Source organism: Pristis pectinata, chromosome 27 (assembly GCF_009764475.1).
Source record: "Pristis pectinata isolate sPriPec2 chromosome 27, sPriPec2.1.pri, whole genome shotgun sequence".
In the NCBI taxonomy this organism is placed as follows: Eukaryota; Metazoa; Chordata; class Chondrichthyes; order Rhinopristiformes; family Pristidae; genus Pristis; species Pristis pectinata.
Genome location: NC_067431.1, coordinates 23882563 through 23903240, shown reverse-complemented (window position 1 = coordinate 23903240; position 20678 = coordinate 23882563). Strand labels below are relative to the sequence as shown.

At 40.3% G+C, this 20678-nt stretch overlaps 1 protein-coding gene across 1 annotated transcript in view; it reads right to left on the bottom strand.

The window, feature by feature from the left end:
- Window positions 1–10199, bottom strand: part of LOC127583600 (NF-kappa-B inhibitor delta-like) — a 93606-nt gene extending 83407 nt beyond the window's left edge. The window contains exon 1 of the mRNA XM_052039722.1: window positions 9779–10199. Coding sequence (XP_051895682.1) covers window positions 9779–9851 — 73 coding nt within the window. The 5' untranslated portion in view covers window positions 9852–10199. The remainder of the gene's footprint in view (window positions 1–9778) is intronic.
- Between the last annotated feature and the right edge of the window lie 10479 nt (window positions 10200–20678).

The window sequence follows — 20678 nt, the reverse complement described above, 5'->3', positions numbered from 1 at the left end:
ATCTAACCCTTCCTCCCACATATCCCTCAATTTTAAATTCCTTCATATGTTTATCTAGTAATTTCTTGAATTTGGCCAATGTACCTGCCTCCACCACCGCCCTAGGCAGTGCATTCTATGCCCCGACCACTCTCTGGGTAATCTCCCCTGAACCTCCCACTCATTACTTTACAGCCATGCCCTTTTGTATTGAGCATGGGTGCCCTGGGACAATATAAAGTGCAATGTAATTCCCCTTCCGAACTATGTACTTATCACAATCAATCACATTGATTTTCCAGGCAAATATTTGCATTATATAACTTTTGGCTATTTATACCATACAGCATGGGGACAGGTCCTTCAGCTCACTGACTCCACACTGACCATCAAGCTCCCATTTACACAAACCCTACACTAATCCCACTTCATTCTCCTCACATTTCCATCAACAGGTTGTGGGGGCAGATACATTAGGGACATTTAAGAGACTCTTAGATAGGCACATGAATGATAGAAAAATGGAGGGCTATGTGGGAGGGAAGGGTTAGATAAATCTTAGGGCAGGATAAAATGTCGGCACAACATTGTGGGCCCAACAGCCTGTACTATGCTGTAATGTTCTATATTCTATATACCCCACAGACGCTACCACTCACCCACACAATAGCGACAATTTACTGAGGCTATCCACATATCTTTAGGATGTGGAGTGAGCTGGAGGAAACCCATGTGGTCACAGGGAGAATGTACAAGCTCCATGCAGACAGCACCAGAGGCCAGGATTGAACCTGGGTCGCTGGTGCTGAGAAGTTGCAGCTCTACAAGCTACCCCAATATTGTTTCTGTCAAATTTTCATCCCGCAACATGGTTCATCCTGAAAAATAGGATGACAAACAAGCAACCACTGTCCCCAGGGTCCGTAAAGTTGATTGTATTGCAGTCACCATTAGCCTAATATTAAAGTTAACTGGCTGATGAATGAAACTCCAAGGAGGGGCGCTGGTGGCTTGTTGCCAGGCAGATTACAACGAGCTAAGGTTTTGTGACTCAGGCAGGTTGGGCGAGCACTTGTTTTACATATAGAAACGCACATTAAAATGGTGCGGTGCTAGTTTCTTGTGAGGACTCGAGGGAGGGAATTTCTAAAACGCAATATGCAAGCCGTCATGCATGTCGATGGCAACTGCTTGGGCCTTTTGCGTGATCATGCACAGTAAGCACATAATATTTCAAAATTGGTGTGAAAGGCACCAACTAACCTTTGCCATCTTCTGCCATGATGGGAGTTCTTCCAGTGGTTCTAGACTGAAAGCAGTGGGGTTGATTCACCCAGTGCCGGAGTGATGGGTTGGACTTGGGATTAGACACCCAGCCTCTCTGACACTGTGGCAGAGAAGTTGATGCCTATGACAAACAGTCTGAGTGGCCAGGATTCCCCTTCCTCGCCCCCTCACCAAAATGTGGAAGACCTTTACTGCAGAATTCAGATATATCTGGTCCTTCAGAGGGAATCCATTGTTGACTCTTCACTGGATTCCCCAACAGCACCTCAGGTAAGGACTGCCGCATAAGGCTCTAGCCTGCTTTCCTGTTTATGGCCTATGTTGTATCTTCATCATGGATGGTGCAGTAAAAATGTCAAGCATGGATTGGACGCTGATTGTTTTGCACCTGAGCTGTAATTCCCATTGCAGGATGCTTGGAAATGCCAATCAACTTTCTGCTTGGATTCAATCAGCTCGCACACTGAAGACATGCACTAAGCATCTGAATTGCCAATATCTCTGAATCAAGCTATAACATGGAACCAAAAAAATTAACCATCTAGTTATAGTCTACCTGACTAAGGTTGAAACAGTTCTTCTGACTCAATATTCTGAATGTAAGTCAGATCCCAAACTAGATACTTATTCCCAACCAAAGTAGAGTCTGACTGTTACCTCCAGGGAGTGTTATTCTGTTGCGTTCCAGTGTTATGTGTGTCCTGATGCTATAATCAGACTTCATTGACTCAGTTGGCATGAAGACAAACCCATTTACATCCTTAGAAACTGAATTAAAATCCACAAGTACAGACAACTGCAGGCAAATCACCCTTTCTCTTTAACACTGTGTTTTGATTGTTACTAATGAAATGTCACCTTATGTGAAGCATAGAGTGACATTCATTAACAGCAATAAAAAACAACACGTCTAGGATACAGTAAGTGAGGAAACACAATCCAAGTATCAAATTAAAAAGAGAAACGTGAAGTTATGATGTATCCTTGCAGGTATCATTTTCCCTTAATGCATTCAACCATAGAAATGGAGTTCATTTTGAATTCAGTTTTTAAGAAAATGAAACCCAACCAAAACTAAAGTTCAAAAATATTGATAGATAAGAAACCTCATTGTTTTCATTAGTACATTGAGTTTTTAAACCTACTTCCCTCAAATGTACCCCGCCCCCAAGTCCAGTATATTAGAATGAACACTTGAGTTAGGCTGAAAGAGGAAGGGCTTACAGATGAGTAAACAGAACTCAGTAGCCAGCAATGCAGGTGTCGTCAATTGATCTCCCAAGGGGAAAGGTTCTGCACAGCATCAGGCATGTTTAACTGTAATTCTGACCACTCGAACGTGCAAAGAAACCAAACTCAAACTGCACACACTTACAGTTTAGCAAGTCAGGAGTTAAAGCCCTCTTATGGTCAAAGTAGCCAAACTCTGCATAATTTATGCAATATGTATCTCAAAAACCAAATGTAACGTTGATGTGATTGGCTTTTCCTTCTCATACAATCTCCATCAATTTGCTTTTCCTTATGGAACCACAGATAACTTTGGTCAGAGAACAAAAAAAAAGGTTAGGGATTGTCCACTTTTTGCTTTCTGGTTTCGGTGTGCAGATAGATTAACAAGATACCAAAAAATAAACCTGATCACTGGATTGGTGAATGCCTTGTAATTCCCAAGAAACTCTTTTCCATTAGTGACCAGGTGTTCCTTGTGGGATGGGAAAAGGCTTTCAGAGATTTGGCAGGTGCACAATGACCTCTTTCTGCGTTGTATGATTCTAACATGTTGAATATCACAGTGCGAGCATACCAGTTTTTCTTTCATCAGACCCAAATAATTGCTGCAGCTAAAAAGTGTCAATATTATTTTCGGGTCATACACCATTCAGAAAACATTGCTATAAGAACTGAAGCCAAGGCTCAGAGAGAAATCTTCTAATCAGTGTTGGCTGATTAATTTGCTCTGGTTTATTGAAATTGATACACATAAGTGTGTTGTAATAGCCACTGATTAATCAGGATAGAGCTCTTGGCCAAATTATTCTTCTATATAAGGTTAGGAATGTATTGAATGTTTATTTTGATTCATTTACAGAATGAAGATGTTGCTGGTAAGACGAGCAGTTAATATCAATCCCTAATTTCCCTTGAGAATTTGGTGGTGAGTCAGCTTCATGAACTGCTGCGATCCATGCACACAGTACAAGAGCTTGTCCTGAATTGCAGCTAACATATCCAACAGTTGTTTTGCTAATGTCGAAAGAGAAGGGAAGTAGAATGAATTGGCAGCAGTTTCAGGTGGATGGATCAAGCCAAGTGGCCTTCTATGATTCTATCTGACACCTCAAATGGGTAACTATTAAGCACATTTACACCCGTAACTTGCAAGTGGGATATTCTCACTAATTATCATGCTAACTGTGTAAAAACTGGAATGATGTTTAAGTTCCAAAATGTCCCAGAATTAGAGAGCAGTTAGAACTGCACACCTCTTGGATTGTGGGTTGTTGAGGACAGTGTATGAAAAGGAACCTTGTGATCTTCACTTGGGATTGTGATGTAAGCCACAAACTGAATCATTCAAGGAGTATGAGTAAATTCCACATACAGACCTCTGCAGACCATTGTACTTTCTGGTTATTCACATATTGAAATTCATGGTAACATTGCCAAGATGCATTCAAAATTATTGGAGTCTTACTCATTACAGCACAGAAGGAGGCCACTCAGTCCAATTGGTCTTTGGCAACTCCCAGCAGAGCAATCACACTAGTTACATTCCCCTCTCATTGTTTCCCTCTAGCCCTGCAACTTATTCTATCTCCATCACATCCCCATTAACTTGCCTTTGATTCTTTTGCCACTTACCTACACCCAGGGTAATCTACAGTAAGATAATTAATCTATTAACACATCTTTGGGATATGGGAGGAAACTGGAACACCTGCGGGTTCTTTTTGTTTTGCACAAGCGTTCATTCTCTGGTTTCAGACGGTAACATGGAAGTGATCATGACAACGTTGCCATTGTACTGACATTTTCAAGTTAGTGGATTGGTAGAAGTCACCATCACACTCAGCTTCAATAATCAAGGTGTCCGGGTCTACTCATTCTCATTACTTCTACTTAATCAATGGGTTATTTTCACAGATTAAGTCTTATTCATTAATCCTTACATGAGCAAAAACATTATGCCAAATTATAACTGTTGAGCTGAAACATAATATAGCTGGCAGAATGAAGTGTCTAAAAAAACCAGACAAAACAGACCCAATCAACTCATTTTATTTTTAATTTTCCCTGATGCAGTCATTGCTGGGAAGACCAGCTTTTGTTGCCGTCCCTCATTCCCCTTGAGATGATGACGACGAGCCATCTTCTTGAACTGCTGCAGTCCATTTGGTAAGGATATTCTTACAAGTCTGTTGGATAGTGTATTCCAAATTCGACCCAGTGACAATGAAGGAATGGCAATAGATTTCCATGCCAGGGTGGTAAGTGACTTGGAGGAGAACCTGCAGACGGTGATGGTCTCATCCTCCTGCTACTCCCATTCTCCTTGTGGTAGAAGTCACAAGGTGGAGAGGTACTAACAGATTGGCCAAGGCAAGTGCATTTTGTAGATGGTGCAAACTGTAGCCAATTGATATATCTGTTGGTGGGCAGGTTATCAAACAAGTAGCTTACTTTATTCTAGATAGTGTTCAGCTTCCTGAGCATTGTTGGAGCTATACTCAGCCAAGTACAGAGTAAACTGTCAGGTTCCTGACATGCCTTTTAGATTGTGGAAAGGCTTGGAGTGCTTAGGAGGTAAGTCACACTGCACGATATCCAGATTCAGACCTGCTCTTATACACAAAGCATTTCTCACATTGTTAGGCAGCTGCTGGTGAAACTGTATTGAAGCAACTTGGTGAACAGTACAAATAGTTCTGGGCCACTGGTCTTCAACACTACAGTCAGAATGTTGTTTGATTCCAAACCCTTTGCTTTGCCCATTTCTCTCAATCATTTCTTGCTGTCATGTGGAGTAATTGTGTTGTTTGGAGACTGACCTCTGTGATGGTGGGGCTCTCGGGAGGAAACAGAGATGGATTAGCCATCTGGGATTTCTAACCTTCCCTTCAGCACTCATACACTGAGGTTGGCCATCATTGAGCAAAGGGGTGCTCTTGGAGTCTCATCCTCCTGTAGGCTAGATGTAAGAGTACTCCAGAGATTTGTTCTGAACCATTGGTTGTGAGATTGCTTAGCTCTGTCTGTTGCATGCTGTTTTTGCAACATCACCTGTTTGGAACCTCATCTTCAGTATACCTGGTTCTGTTCCCAGTGTGCCCTTCTACACTCCCCATTAAACCGTGGTTGATCCCTTTGCTTGATTGTATTGATAGAGTGAGGGAGATGCCAGGCATGAGTTTACAGACTGTGGTAGTATATAATTCTGAAAATGTTGATGGTCCACATTGCCTCAAGGATACCTAGATTTGTGCTTCCTAATCTTTTCTATTCTAATTGGCACTTAGTACTATACAACACAATGATGGGTATCCTTACAACAATGACTGAGTGATAGTCACTCTTCCAATGCTATCAAGGACAGATAAATTGCAACAGGTAGATTGATAACCAAGTGGGTTTATCCCTTATGTTGGTTCACTAACTACCTGATATAGAACCAGTCTAGCAGCTATGTCCATCAGCTATTACAAAAGAGATAAATGGAAATAATTTTCATTGAGCAATCTAGTGTGTCCAGCAGTTAATAGTTTCACTGCTTTCATTGTTAACAATGTCACTTGAATTACAGTTACTGCATTCTAATCATTTCAGGTTATCTCCTATTCTTTGCTGTAAGTGAGTTTTCTGGTATACAAATTAGTAAGCTTTTATGCCAATGTCCTTTCTTGATATGAGTCAAAAGTTTTGATGGATTGTTCTTAGAATCTTCACCGATTCCATCTCTTGTTCCCTGTTCATGAGCACAACCAGGTACTTTGATCCCCTGCTTCTAAAACAATCCTGAAGCAATTCCCATCCACCATGATTTCATATGACGTAGCAAGTTCTTCCTTCAGGTGACCACAGCTCTGAACATTTGGGGGCTCAATACCATGGGACTCTAATGTAAAGGGCATGTCTCTTGTCCTCTCAACTTTTCCCCACAAATAAACCAATGTAAGAGTTAAGGCAAAGGGCTGAGATCTCCCCCAGTAATCTTTGGATCAGTATTGAACATAGAACATAGAATTGATATAGAACACAGTATTGATATAACATTTTCAAATTTGTGTGCCTAAAATGAGCACTTAGAGTTTGTAATTGGATGAGTGGTTTTATTAGCAATATCAGGAGGTTAATTGTTGCCGTTAATCACATTACAGTCATGCACCTTGGAGAAAGCCCTTCGGCCAAACCAGTCCATGCTAACCATCAAGCACCAATATACACCAATCCTACACTAATCCCATTTTATGCTCCGCACATTCCCGTCAACACCCCACTCACCTAAACACTAGGAGCAATAAACAGTAGCCAATTAACCTACCAACCTGCACGTCTTTGGGATTTCAGAGGAAACTGGAGAACAAGCCACATTAAGAACACAGATAGCACAGGAGGTCAAGATTGAACCTGGGTCACTGAAGCTATGAGGCAGTGGCTGGACCACTGGACTGTCCATTTGGGAAGAAAATAGATCAAAACCCAATGGATCAGTAATGGTGATCATTTAATCTTTCCTAATGGATAAGAACTGGCCAACTTAGATTCATATTTGTTCTGATAAAGTATCACTCCCACTCCTAAAAGTATGCACATCATGGTGGAAGGAGATGTGTAAAGTGGACTTGAACTCAAGCTTTCCAAGATATGAGTTTCTAGTCTTGATCAAAACATCTGGATGAGTTGAAGTAATTCACCAGTAAGAAGCAGGGGAATGAGGAAAAGGAGTCAAAAAGTATTCTCCTGGAGCTTCATGGGTAGTTGGGAAAAAGTGGATAAATGTTGGAAAAACTAATGTGAAAACAGATATGATTTACTTCGCTAATTTTTTGTGAAAAAATTAATAAAGTCAAGCAGTGATATTTGAAAGAAACTTAGATGAAGTTCTCTGGCTGTAACAATCTTTGAAAAGTCCAATTGTTTCTTTGAAACTGCACAGAAGGTATGCTTTGACAGTGAGACTGTGAGAGGAAGGTACTTCAGTGCAGCCTTTAGACTTTAGACTTCAAATAGGGAACTTCCTTTTCAGCACCAAGAAAAAGTCTGCCCGATTTAATCGTACGTTGAATTGTAATGGGTTTGGAAATGAACGTGGTCCTTGCCAACCATGACAATTTGCCTCGGTAGATACCCATTTTGATATCTGGTATCTTTTTCCTATGTGCACATTCTGCTTCTGGAAAATTCTTTTAAAGCAGATTGGAAATAGAGAAGAATGGAAAGCCTCAGCTTAAGAGAAGCAAGTGTTATTTGATCACCATGTTATAGATCGGAGTTAACACGAATCATACCTCAATAACCAAGGGGAAAAATAAAATATTAACACCCCACAATGGAACTTGATTGACAGTTAAATATATACTTTGTTCATTTGAGTTAAACTAAAATTAATGCATCTTCCACGAACTGATCTATGCATAAAATGATATTTCCACTTCACTAGTCCTAACTTTTAGATTCAATGATTCTTGGATATTTGTGGAAGTCTGCTGACACGTTGGCTGCTCTCAATTTGGGTAATTCTTTGCTTATTTGGCTAGTTAGATCTTTCAATTCCAGATGATTTTGTTAAACATGAGACAACATTTTAGACAGGCCATGTTCATTAATGGAGATCGTTCAGAGTCTTCCATATTTGTTTAGAGAGAGCATTGAATAAAATAGTGGAAACAAAATCAATAAAGTAAAATATCAACTAATGAAAATTGTACATTTACCAGTGGCTGTTTGATGCGATAAAGTGTCTTATCAGAGAAAATCAATGAAGTCATTTTCTAAGCTTTTACATTGGAAAACATTGAGAGACTCAGTGAGTGCCTAGGCAGAATAAGACAACCACTCAGAAAGTAAAGCTTCCTTCAAACTCTAACCCATATTTTACTAGAGTTTTTCCCCAGAAGTGCTGCAGAGAATCAGTGTTAACATGGATAATGAAATCATTCTATGTTTTATCTTTTTCATACTTGGCTCCAAATCTGGTGGAAGTTTTTAAAAATAATAGACAAATATATGAGATGGTAATTTATATTTTGCCATTCTTTAGCAAAGGACATACAATTTTACAACGTGCATTCTTCTTGGAAATGAATAACCTTCCAGAAAAAATATGCAACTTATATATGATGTCGTGCAGAAATCTAACAACACACTGTCATGATATTAGAAAAATAAATATAGAATATTCCATAATTCAAAACAATTGATTAATGAAGACTGGAACACTACATGGAGTGATACGAAAACTTACCTCATCCATATTAAAATACTCTGTTGGGTATTTTAACAGGGACATTACTCCAATTACTATAGATAGATTAAATGCCTTTGTTATTCCATACAAATGCATTAAGTGTCTTTCAGCTAATATCAAAGGGTATAATTTCCCGGCTAACTGAAAGATAAAACCATTCACTGAGTTCAATAGCTGGTGATTTTTTCTTAAGACGATGGTACACAGATTTACAAAACATTTGCTTATAATTAAAGCTCCAAACAGTGGCAATTCACATAAGATCATTCAGGAGCTGTCAGAGATAAAGGGTCCTGCTTTTTTAGCGGAAACCTACATCTGAACTGGAGTTCCATTAAGGAAGCTCCTAGACTTTACCTGTTGTGTTCAAAACTCTGAACCAACGTTTTAATCAATCTACCTCTTTAAGGTGCTCGCTGATCTGCTGACTACTCCCAGATGTCTTCTGTCCCACCAATATTTATCAAAATTCATGGGTGCCCTGCTGCTGTGTAATCCACATAGTTAATCTGTTAGTTCTACTGCATATCTGCTATATTACTATATTCTGTCAAAGTATATTAAAAAGTACTTAGTATTTTCTTGAGGTATCTTTCTTGATTTAAGATGAACTCGAATCAACAAAATAAATCTGCAGATAACATATCTGAAGGGTCATTAAACCATTATCTCAATGAGATTGTTTAATTTTTTTTATTGAAATTAGAGAGTAGTTTCACAATTTTATAAATCTCTAATATTAAATTTGAGTCCAAGAATGCTATTGTTTCAGTCACTGCTGTATTCCTATCACAATACAACATTTCAAAGTTTTTATTATAACAAAAATAATTATTTAATTATCAATATGCACAAACCTGCACTGTGATACACACATATAGTAACTTGTCAAACAGGTGCTAAGTTCCTTATTTTATTTGACACACTTCATAGCTCTTAACTACTGGACCTGAAGACAACTTTTAAATCCCTGAGACATGCAAATGAATTAAGTTTAAATTCATAAACTGCTCTGTATTTTGAAGAAAGTAAAATTGTACTCACATTTTTGCCAGTGCACTTTCTGTGCCATGTTGTAGTCTCTCTCAAGTCTTTCTGATGCAGACAGAGTTGACATTGCTAAGTTCTTACAAAGTGCTTCAGTGGAAGATGTGTACAAACTACTGCAAAGCAGAATACTAAGACTTGAAGTCCCGCTTTGCGGCTGATGTCATCATGCTACGCTCCAATCTCTCCTCTTGTGGCCACCATTGTTTTTCCTCAGTACGACGTAACCACAGAGAGAAGCTGAACGGCACATGTCACTCACAGCCGGTTCTGGAAGATATTATGCAGAGAGGAGAATCTTGTACGATGGGTTTAATGACTAGCCCGTGTTTTAAGCATAGATTTGCTTCTCGTTTACAAATTCGGCAGACAAATGAAGGTCTACCAGTGGCGAGTTAAAGACATACTGAAAGGAAGCACCTGTGAAGTCTTTCTGAAATAGTACATCCTGTTCTAAAGATATTTTCCTGTCCTTGATTTGGAAAGAAAAGGGACAACAAGTATGAAGTGCAATGTATTAAAAAGGGGTCTTATTGTTATTTCCGAGCTATTCCCAACTTTTATTACCTTTAGATTTCTCTTAAATCTTAATATGATTTTTCTTTCTTTAAAAAAGGTATTACCTAATTTAAGTCATCAGTTTGAATGCCATTAAGTAACTTTTTCCTCATCTGTAACAAAGTAAATGCTGTGCAGAGAACGGGCACGTTTCATGCTATGCACATATTGGAGCCTCCCACTCAACCTTGCTAAATGGCCCAATTTCTATCAGCGATTATGTATTATATCATGTATGTATTCCTCCTAGCTCCCCCTCCCCCCATTCACTCATTCTACTCAAAAAGTAAACCTGTATTATTTGCTTATTTACATCCCATACACAGAAGTTATATGCTGAACATAATAAATGAAGTAGAATAAATCCATATAGTTTGTCTTGGTGATTTATATTTATCCTTCACTATTCAGTGACAATTTATTTTATATTTCATCCAAGAATAATACAAAACATGGAGCTTTAAGTTCATCTCTGCTTAAAATGTGCATTAAAATGGGCTCTGAAAGGGGTCTTTGTGCCTGTTTTGTTTGTGACCACAACATTAAGACAGATACTGTCTTTGCCTACTTAACCTGAAATGTTATCTCTCATTCTCTTTCCACAGATGCTGTCTCACCTGCTGAGTATTTCCATCATTTTCTGTTTTGATTCTCATTTTTCTAAAATTCTTAGATTTGGGTGTCAAATAATGGATGAAACATTCATAATACTATAGAATTTAAGTAAGATGAGTCACACTTTTATTTTCCCTTTCAGTAAAAACCTTTATAAATCTTACCAATGTATTAGTACTTTCCCTGTATCTATAGGGCAAAACCCACATGAGGGGTTGATTTTAAAACTGATTGCAAAATTAGTTCTCACTCTTGGAAATTTTCTTTATCACTAAAAGTGATAAAGAAACATACCTGAAGGATTATTAAACTATTATCTCAGTGAGTTTGTGTAATTTTATTTATTGAGATCAAAGTATGTTCACAAGTTTATTAATCTCTGATATTAAATATAAGTTTACACAGGCTGTTCTTAGATTTCTTTGAAAGCCAATGCTTTAGATTGAATAAGTTTATTCTGGCAGATGCATTATGTTTGCATTGAGCATATAGAACTCTTGCTACATAAAAGACAACATAAAAATTAATACCCAGGGTGCTAAAGTGACTGTGGATGTGTAGATATGTGTCTAAGTGATAGAAACTGAGCAAAAGGGTTGTATTTCAGACTGGAGAGAAGCACACAGAGTCATTTGCTAGGGGTTTGTACTGCAAGCACTGCTCTTTTTGATATAAATTAAAAACCAATGTTTACCAGGACTTAATTTCAAAATCTGGGAGAGATACCAAGCTCAGAAACGTAGTAAATTCCTAATGACAGTCTTTAGAAAGACTGGTAATGCGATGACGGTGAAGGCATGTGGCACTTGAAATGTAATCCAGTCACTTCATAAATGAAATCATACAATTTTACGTACATGTATCTTTGAAAGTGGGAAGATAACCCAAGACTCCAAGAGATGTATTACAGAAACTAGGTTCATGTTCCTTGGGGTTCATAAGATTATGAGTTGAATTAATTGAAGTTTTCAAGATATTAAGGGGGACTAATAGGATAGAGAAGAAATATTTCTGATGAAAGTGGAATCTAGGCTTCATAGAGTCATAAAACATGGAAACAGACCGTTCAGCCAATCACATCTTCGCTGACCAGTGGGAACCCATCCATATTAATTCCACCTTCCACCATTTGTCCTGCAGCTATCTGTGCCTGGGTGATTCAAGTGCTTGTCTCAACACTTCTTAAATGCTTCAGGGACTTTTTACCAATATCTCCGGCAGTGTATTCCAGGTATCTACTGCTCTCTGAGTGAAAAATGTCCCCCTCAGATTCCCTCTAAATATCTTACCCCCTAACCTAAATCTGTGTCCTCTAGCTATATTCACCTCATGGTAGTGTAGCGGTTAGCGTAACGCTATTACAGCGCCAGCGACCCAGGTTCAATTCCGTCCGCTGTCTAGTAAGGAGTTCGTATGTTCTTCCTGTGACTGCGTGGGTTTCCTCTGGGTGCTCCGGTTTCCTCCCACATTCCAAAGATGTATGGGTTAGGAAGTTGTAGGCGTGCTATGTTGGGACCGGAAGCGTGGCAGCACTTGCGGGCTGCCCCCAGAACACTCTATGCAAAAGATGTATTTCACTGTGCGTTTCAATGTACATATGACTAATAAAGATATCTTCTCTAATAAGGGGAAAAATTTCCTGAAGTCTGTCCTATCTCTGTCCCTCATAATTGTTGCCTCCGAGTCTCCTCCATTCCAGGGAAAACAGACCCAGCCTCTCCAGACTTTCTTCATAATTGAAATGCTCCATCTCAGACAATGTCCTGGTGAATTTCCTCTGCACCCTCTCCAGTGCTATTGCATCCTTCCTGTAGTGTGGTGACTAGAACTGCACACAATAATTTGGCTGACTTCCCTGCTCTTGTATTCAATGCCCTTACTAACGAAGGCCAGTATCTCATACTCCTTCTTAATCATGTTATCTACCTGTGTTGCCATCTTCAAGGATCTTTGGACTTGCATTTCAATGTCCCTCTGTTGCTCAATACTCCCTAGAATCCTGCTACTCATGTAAGTCCTAGCCTCACTAATACTCCCAAAATGCATCATCTCACATTTATCAGAATTAAATTCCATCTACCATTTCTCAGCCAATTTGACCAACACATCAATATCACCCGTAGCCTAAGACGATCCTCCACACTACCAACAGCTCCAGCAATCTTCGTGTCATCTGAGAACTTACTGATCATGCCACCAACATCCAGTCTCTCATGTGAGACTTGTTGAAGGTCATAATGAAGTCCATGTAAGCCACATCTATCACACAGTCCTCATCAGTACACATCGTTACCTCCTCAAAACATTCAATCAGATTGGTCAGATATGATCTGCCCTTGACAACGCCATGCTGGCTGTCTCTGGTCAGTCCCTGCCTTTCTAAGTGATCATTAACTCTGTCCCTCAGAATGGTTTCCAATAATTTTCCTACTACTGATGTTAGGCTCACAGGTCTGTAACTGCCAGGCAATTCCCTACTGCTCTTCTTGAAAAAGGAGATCACATTTGTTGTCCTCCAGTCATCTGATACCTCACGTGTCCAGAGAAGATGTGAAAATCTCAGCCAGAGGCCCAGCAATCTCTTTCCTTGCCTCCCATAGCAGCCTGGGATAAATCTCATTTGGCCTGGGTATATATCTACCTTTAAGTGTGCTAAGGCATCAAGAACCTCCTCTTTATTTGTGGAGACCTGGACTAGACTTTTAACTACCCCTTCACTGAATTCTCCAACTGTAAAGTCTGCTTCCGTTTTTTGAATATCAATGAAAACTATTTATTTAGGACCTCACTTATACCTTCTGGCTCCAAGCACAGATTTCCCATGTTGTCCCTAATGAGCCCTACTCTTTCCCTGGTTATTCTTTTGTCCTTAATATGCTTATAAAACGCCTTCGGATTTACCTTAATCCTGTCTGGCAACATACAGCCTCATTTAAGATAAGATAAGATATTTTTATTAGTCACATGTACATCGAAACACACAGTGAAATGCATCCTTTTGCTTAGGGCATTCTGGGGGCAAGCCACTAGTGTCACCACGCTTCCGGCGCCAACATAGCATGCCCACAACTTCCTAACCCATATGTCTTTGGAATGTGGGAGGAAACCGGAGCACCCGGAGGAAACCCATGCAGAAACGGGGAGAACATGCAAACTCCTCACAGACAGCAGCCGGAATTGAACACAGGTCACTGGCGCTGTAAAGCATTACACTAACTGGTACACTACCGTGTCTGCCCTCCACTTGAGGCGCCTCCTCGAGTATCCTCCTCAATACTAAAGTAATGCATTCCTTGACTGACAGCGCAATGCCATCTCCTGCCTGACTTTCAACCACATCTCTGTGATACAATATTGTAGTCCTGTGTGTTAGTTGAAGCTTTGAGTTCATCTATCATGTTAATTAGACTCCTTACATTAAAATAGATGAAATTTAGCTTTGTCTTCTCCTCATATGCATTTACCCACCTGCTCTGCCCACTGGACTTGCTAATCATTTTTCCTCCAGCTGACTGTACCTCCCCATCTGGACATCTACTTGAGCCCCTTTCCTTTGCCAACTCTGTTTAAACCTTCCTTAATAACACTAACAAACCTGCCCACTAGAATGTCGGTCCACTTCTGGTTCAGATGCAGCACATCCCTCTTGGACAGGTTCCACCTTCGCCAGGAACAGTCGCAGTGATCCAGGAACCCAAAGCCCTTCCCCTGCACCATCCCTTCAGACATTCATTCATCTGACTTATCCTTCTATTCCTCTACCCACCAAGCTCATGGCACCAGAAGCAATCCGGAGATTACAACCTTTGAGGCCCTGCTCTTTTGAGGACTTCATCCCTTCTCTTACCTATGTCATTAGTACCAATATGCACCATGACCATTGGCTGTTCACCTGCTCCTTTCAGAACATCCTGTAGTCACTCCAGGACATCCTTAACCCTAGCACCATACCATCCTGGAGTCTCATCTGTGGCCACAGAAATGTTTAACAATGAATTGCCCAAACATCATTGCTCTCCCAGTTTTATTCCTCTCCTTCTGTACAACAAAGTCTTCCATGGTGCCATGAACTGTTGCTGCCATTTTCTCCTGGGAGGCCATTCCCCTCAACAGTATCCAACACGGGAAAGAGCTCAGAAGACTCCTACACCGCCTGCTTTTCCTTATTACGCTTGCTGATGGTCACCCATTTGCTTTTTTCCTGGGCCAGTAGACTGATCAACTCACTCAACATACTATCTACAGCATATTTCACATCCCGGGGATACTCCAGAGTGAGTCCAACTGTGGCTCCAACTCCTCTATTCAGTCAGACAGGGGCTGCAGACGGACGCATTTCCTGCAGGTGTAGTTACCGGGGACATTGGATATGTCCCCGATCTCCCACATTCTGCAGGAGGAGCACACCACCGTTCTCTAGAATTCATGAGAGGAGATCTCATTGAAACTTACAAAATTATTAAAGGGTTTCACAATCTCAGTGCAGAGAGGTTATTTCTTCTGGTGCCCTATCTTCCATTTCCTTTATCGCAGACTCTTTTACTAAGAAAGAAAGAAAAGAAACAATACCTTACCTGATCACTACCCATCACTGAGACATGATGCTCACCAAAGTCTGCACTTTGACTTCAACTGCAGCATTTTTGACCTCAAGGCCCTTCTCAAAAAGGTGGCTCCCACTCTCACTGGTGCTCCTTTTCTCCCATGCCGTCACCAATCCCACAGGACTATGGGAAGAGCCCAAACATTAGAACCAAGCCTTTCTGGAAACATTATACACTCAGAGGTTGTAGAAATCTGCAAAGTTCTTCTGCAAATCCAATTGATGCTCCATCAATTGTTCACTTTGTCTGATACTGATAATTATGGTTATGCAAAGGCATTAAAGGTTTTGAATATATGGAGTTAGGTCATTGATAATCTTCATAAATTATGGAATATAACAGAAAAGCAGAGCATTTGTTAAATGGTGAAGGATTGTGTGGTGTTGCTGCAGATTTGGGTGTACATATTCAAATCACATGCAGGAGCAATAAACAAGTCAGAGGCAGATGGTACGTTGACCTTTATTATGAGAGGATTTGAATACAAGAGTGAAGAGGTCTTATTAAAATTATATAAGGCTTTGGTGAGGCCATACTTGGAGTACGACCTAAGAAAGGATGTCGAGGGTGTGCAGTGAAGGTTCACTAGTCTGGTTCCAGTGATGGCAGGTTTGCCATATGAGGAGAGATTGAGCAGTGGGACTGTATCCTCTGGAGTTCAGGAGATCAGATCTCATTGAAACTTACCAAATTCTTAAAGGGTTTCACAGGCTCAATACAGAGAGGATATTTCCCCTGGCTGAGGAGTCTACGATCAGAGGGTATAGTTTCAGAATAAGTGTAGGCCATTTGAGACTGAAATGAAGAGAAATTTCTTCATTCAGAGGGTGGCAAACCTTTGGAATTTACTGCCTTGGAAGACTCTAGTTGTTGTGTTCATTTGAAACAGATATTAATAGATTTCTTGAGAATGAAGGGATATGGGGATAGTGGTGGAAAATAGTATTGGTGTAGGAGATCAGCCATGACCTTGATGAATGGCAGAACAAGTTCGAAGGACTGGGTACCTGACTCCTGCTCCTCTTTTGTATGTTCTTATACAGTATGTTCTTGTTGCAATATCATCTGCAATCCTTGGCTATTAACAGAGGTACAGAATTCAAAGGTAAGAGTGTCTGGCTGAACCTTTATAATTTAAAGGATTTGCTACTTTTTTTTGCTCTAATTGAGTTCTTTCTTGTAAAAATTCTGTATAATTTATGTTTAATTTATGTTTTACTCGTGAATGCTGCTCATATGAGGCTATGTGCCTGACTACACAACTTTGACTCTGACTATATAACCATTTCCCTTTACAGCGATGACTCATGATGATTTGTATTGGGGACTTCGTTATTAAAAAGAATGACCAATTTGGCCTTTTAAATGTCTGGTGCCAAAAGATGAGATACGAATGGTTTGAACTGTGCCCTTTTAATGGTCCTGTAACCTACAGTGTTCGCTCTGGGTCTGAGCTCATAATCACACCACGTTCCTCCCACAAAGGAGAGTGTGGACCTTTTAGAAAGGAGACAAAAAGGGTTGGCCATGGGTTTACTTGTTCAGGAACAAGCACAAAGTCTGGACTACATCACAGGTGTAAGAGTCCACATGTGCTGCACTCTCCAAGGTACTGTGTTATAGATCCAAAGTGGGAAATTAACATTGCTCCTCAGATGGATATAGAACATTATAAGATAACATAAGATCTCTTTATTAGTCACATGTACATCGAAACACACAGTGAAATGCATCTTTAGTGTAGAGTGTTCTGGGGGCAGCCCGCAAGTCTTGCTACACTTCTGGCGCCAACATAGCATGCCCACAACTTCCTAACCCGTACGTCTTTGGAATGTGGGAGGAAACCGGAGCATCCGGAAGAAACCCACGCAGACACAGGGAGAACATACAAACTCCTTACAGACAGTGGCCGGAATTGAACCTGGGTCGCTGGCGCTGTAAAGCGTTACGCTAACCGCTACACTATCGTGCCTGTCCTACACTACTGTGCTTTATTTTGTTCCATTTTCTATTTTCAAAAGTGTTCTCAGTTAAATTGTAAATAATCATTAAATATTAATTATTTATTTGATATTTAATTTTATTTTACATGTTTCCGAAAGTCTATTAAAAATTATCAATTACCCCTCACATCTTTTGCAGCCAGCAAAGAGGATTCAGGGCTTAGCTGGTTGACTAAAGATCTCAGCTGTATTTCAGAGAATGCCAATGCAGTCCAACACGTCTCATGACAATGAGGCTGATCTCTAGCCTCTGGACCAGGTGAACATGGGTGTGAGGAGACTGTGGTCAGTAATTCCAGGGCCTACAAGATCTGACCCCAGAATCAGGTATTGCACATCTTATGCAAGAAGACATCCTCTGCTGGTTGTCTCGTTTTTAAGAAGCCAAGGTTTTTAGATGCTGCTGGGAAGCTGTGGATACCTGACACCATTTTTTTTACATGAAAATACTGCTGCAGTCATTGATGCCCCCATTAGATTTGAAGATTGCATTCCACTGTAACCTAATGAATTCCTTGCCCTCAAGAACACACACAGCTCCCTTTTACTCTTGGAATCAACTTCTACCTCCTTCTAGGTTAGTGTGTTTCAGATCTTGGCATGAAATGATCCTTTTCACCCCTTTTGGACCTTTTAATCAGATGATGTGAGATACCAAATGTGTGGAAGCAAGTGACTCCTATCCTCATCTTTTGCTTTTCCGGGATGTGGGCTATTCTGACACTTCCGAGAACTGATGTCAGTGGCTTCTGATCTTCCATGTAGGTAGATAAACACCTCAGTGTACATTTCCTTATCAGTGAAAGAAATCCTCAAGTGTTTATCGATATTTTCTTCTGCACACTAGTTTGGTTAAGGCTCTGCTTCAAGACCTCTCCTTAAATGGGAAATAAAAATAAAAAAAGTAATGGAAACACTCAGTGGGTCAGGCAGCATCTATGGAGATAAACAGAGTTAATGTCTCCCTTTCCACAGGTGCCGCCTGACTTCTTGGGTACCTCCAGCATTTTCTGTTTTGATTTCAGATTTTTTTTTGATTTTTGTCTCCTCAAATCAGTACCAGTCTTCAACAATAGTCCAGCAGGGAAAACTGAATCCTACCCCATTTCATGCTGGTGCTCTTGTTCATTTTAGTTTGGGTTCAACAAAACAATCCCTTGTGATTGTATAGAATAGGAAAAGAAAGGGCAGCAATTCAAATGAAACACAAGAGACTGCAGATGCTGGAAGCTGGAGTAACACACAATCTGATGGAGGAACTCAGTGGGTCAGGCAGCATCTGTGGGAGGAAAGGAATTGTCGACGCCATGGGTTGGACCCGAAACGTCGACAATTCCTTTCCTCCCACAGATGCTGCTGAACCTACTGAGTTCCTCCAGCAAACTGTTGCTCCATATAGCAATTCAATCTATAAAGACCCTGGACATATTAGAATTGGAGGAGAAACTTGTCATTTGCTTCCAACACATGATGTGCAATATAATGGCAGCTGTGCTTTGCACTCTTCTTCTGAAATTCATAAGTCAATCGATATAGAATTTGGAAATAAAATATAACTTAGAGCCTGTGTTATATTACACATTCAGCTGTCAATGGTCTAGGCTCATCCAGTGGATAGGGAACTTGAAGGGGAACTTGCAAGTGGTGATGTTCATTGAAAAACTCACTCTCAGAAATGAATAACACTTCGAGGTTGTTTTATAATGAGAGTGGTTCATTGATATCTGAAGTACTCATCAGATCACTAATGTCAAGATTACTTTGGAGAACACAACAAAATACTGCCCTTCATGGAGAAGCAAGGAGTCACAGACACCGAATTTTGCACACTCAATTCCCCACATGCATACTTCTTAGCTGGAAAATTCAACTGGGGAGCTCCTGTCATGACGCACCTCGGTGACTCCAATGTAGTTTCCGCTCCAGGGCCACATGGGATGACATCATTCCCCATACAACATTCCTTTTGGAGTGCTGCAGAGGAACCTGCACTGTGTTGTGCTACAGTCATTAGGAACTCCTGGGACAAGATGGTTACCCAACTGCCACGCTGAACTGGCAGCCTGCAGGTTAACTAAGTTACTTAATTATCTCTAGCCAACCCCTATCCCATCCACCCCCACCCCCCAACCCATCGCTTCACTGCATCATCCTCCCTCCCCCAACATCTCTGACCTTTAGCCTGCTTCCTGACCCCCAACCCCAACCATAGATTAATGGGACACTGACGTCAAGTATAAATAAGTTCATCATCATTACAACTGCCATCTTTGTGTCATTTGATAATCAAAGATCTCACTTCTATGAAGTAACTTTACTGTTGCAACCGAAAGTGAACAATATAGCAGTATAATCCTAATTTTCCCTCGATTTCAACTCATTGTATACACAAACCATGAAAGGACTAAAACGTTTGTGTCATCTATGACATCTTATGTGCAGTGATGTTGGAGTGGGAGTATTGTGCGAATGCCCACCACTGTAAGTTTTGTTTGGTATACAATCTACACATTTAATAAACTAAAGTAAAAGCTGTATATTTCTGCCCATGGCCTGTTTAAATTCAAGTTCAAGTTTATTGCCATGGGCGTACATACCTATATAAATGCCATGAAAGCTAGCTTTTTGTAGCAGCGGCAGAGCACATCACAAACATGACAAACATGAATTAACATAAATTTACCAGATGATCATTCCATGTGGAGCACGATTACATCACGCAAGGACAAGGCATGGTGGCATATCCCATCCCCAATATATGTCTGTAGCGGTGAATGGATCCGAAACAACTTTACTTTCTCCAAGATTTCAACCTGCATCCAAGTCTAGGCTCATATGCTCAATCAGTTGACAACCTTATTTGTTTGCATGGACTCGATTACATTGCTATTGTGTGAGATACATCCCCACATCCAGCCTTGCAATTTCATCCTGACTTCTTCAGCTCAAAGACATAATCTCATTGTCTGGCAACTGAAAAAACTTGAATAAACAATAACACATTCTCTGACTGCATATTTACATGCACAGAGAGTGATACAGTAGGGACACAGGCTCATCTGTCCACTGCACCCATTTACACTAATCCTACTTCTTTGAAATTCTCCCTACATTCCA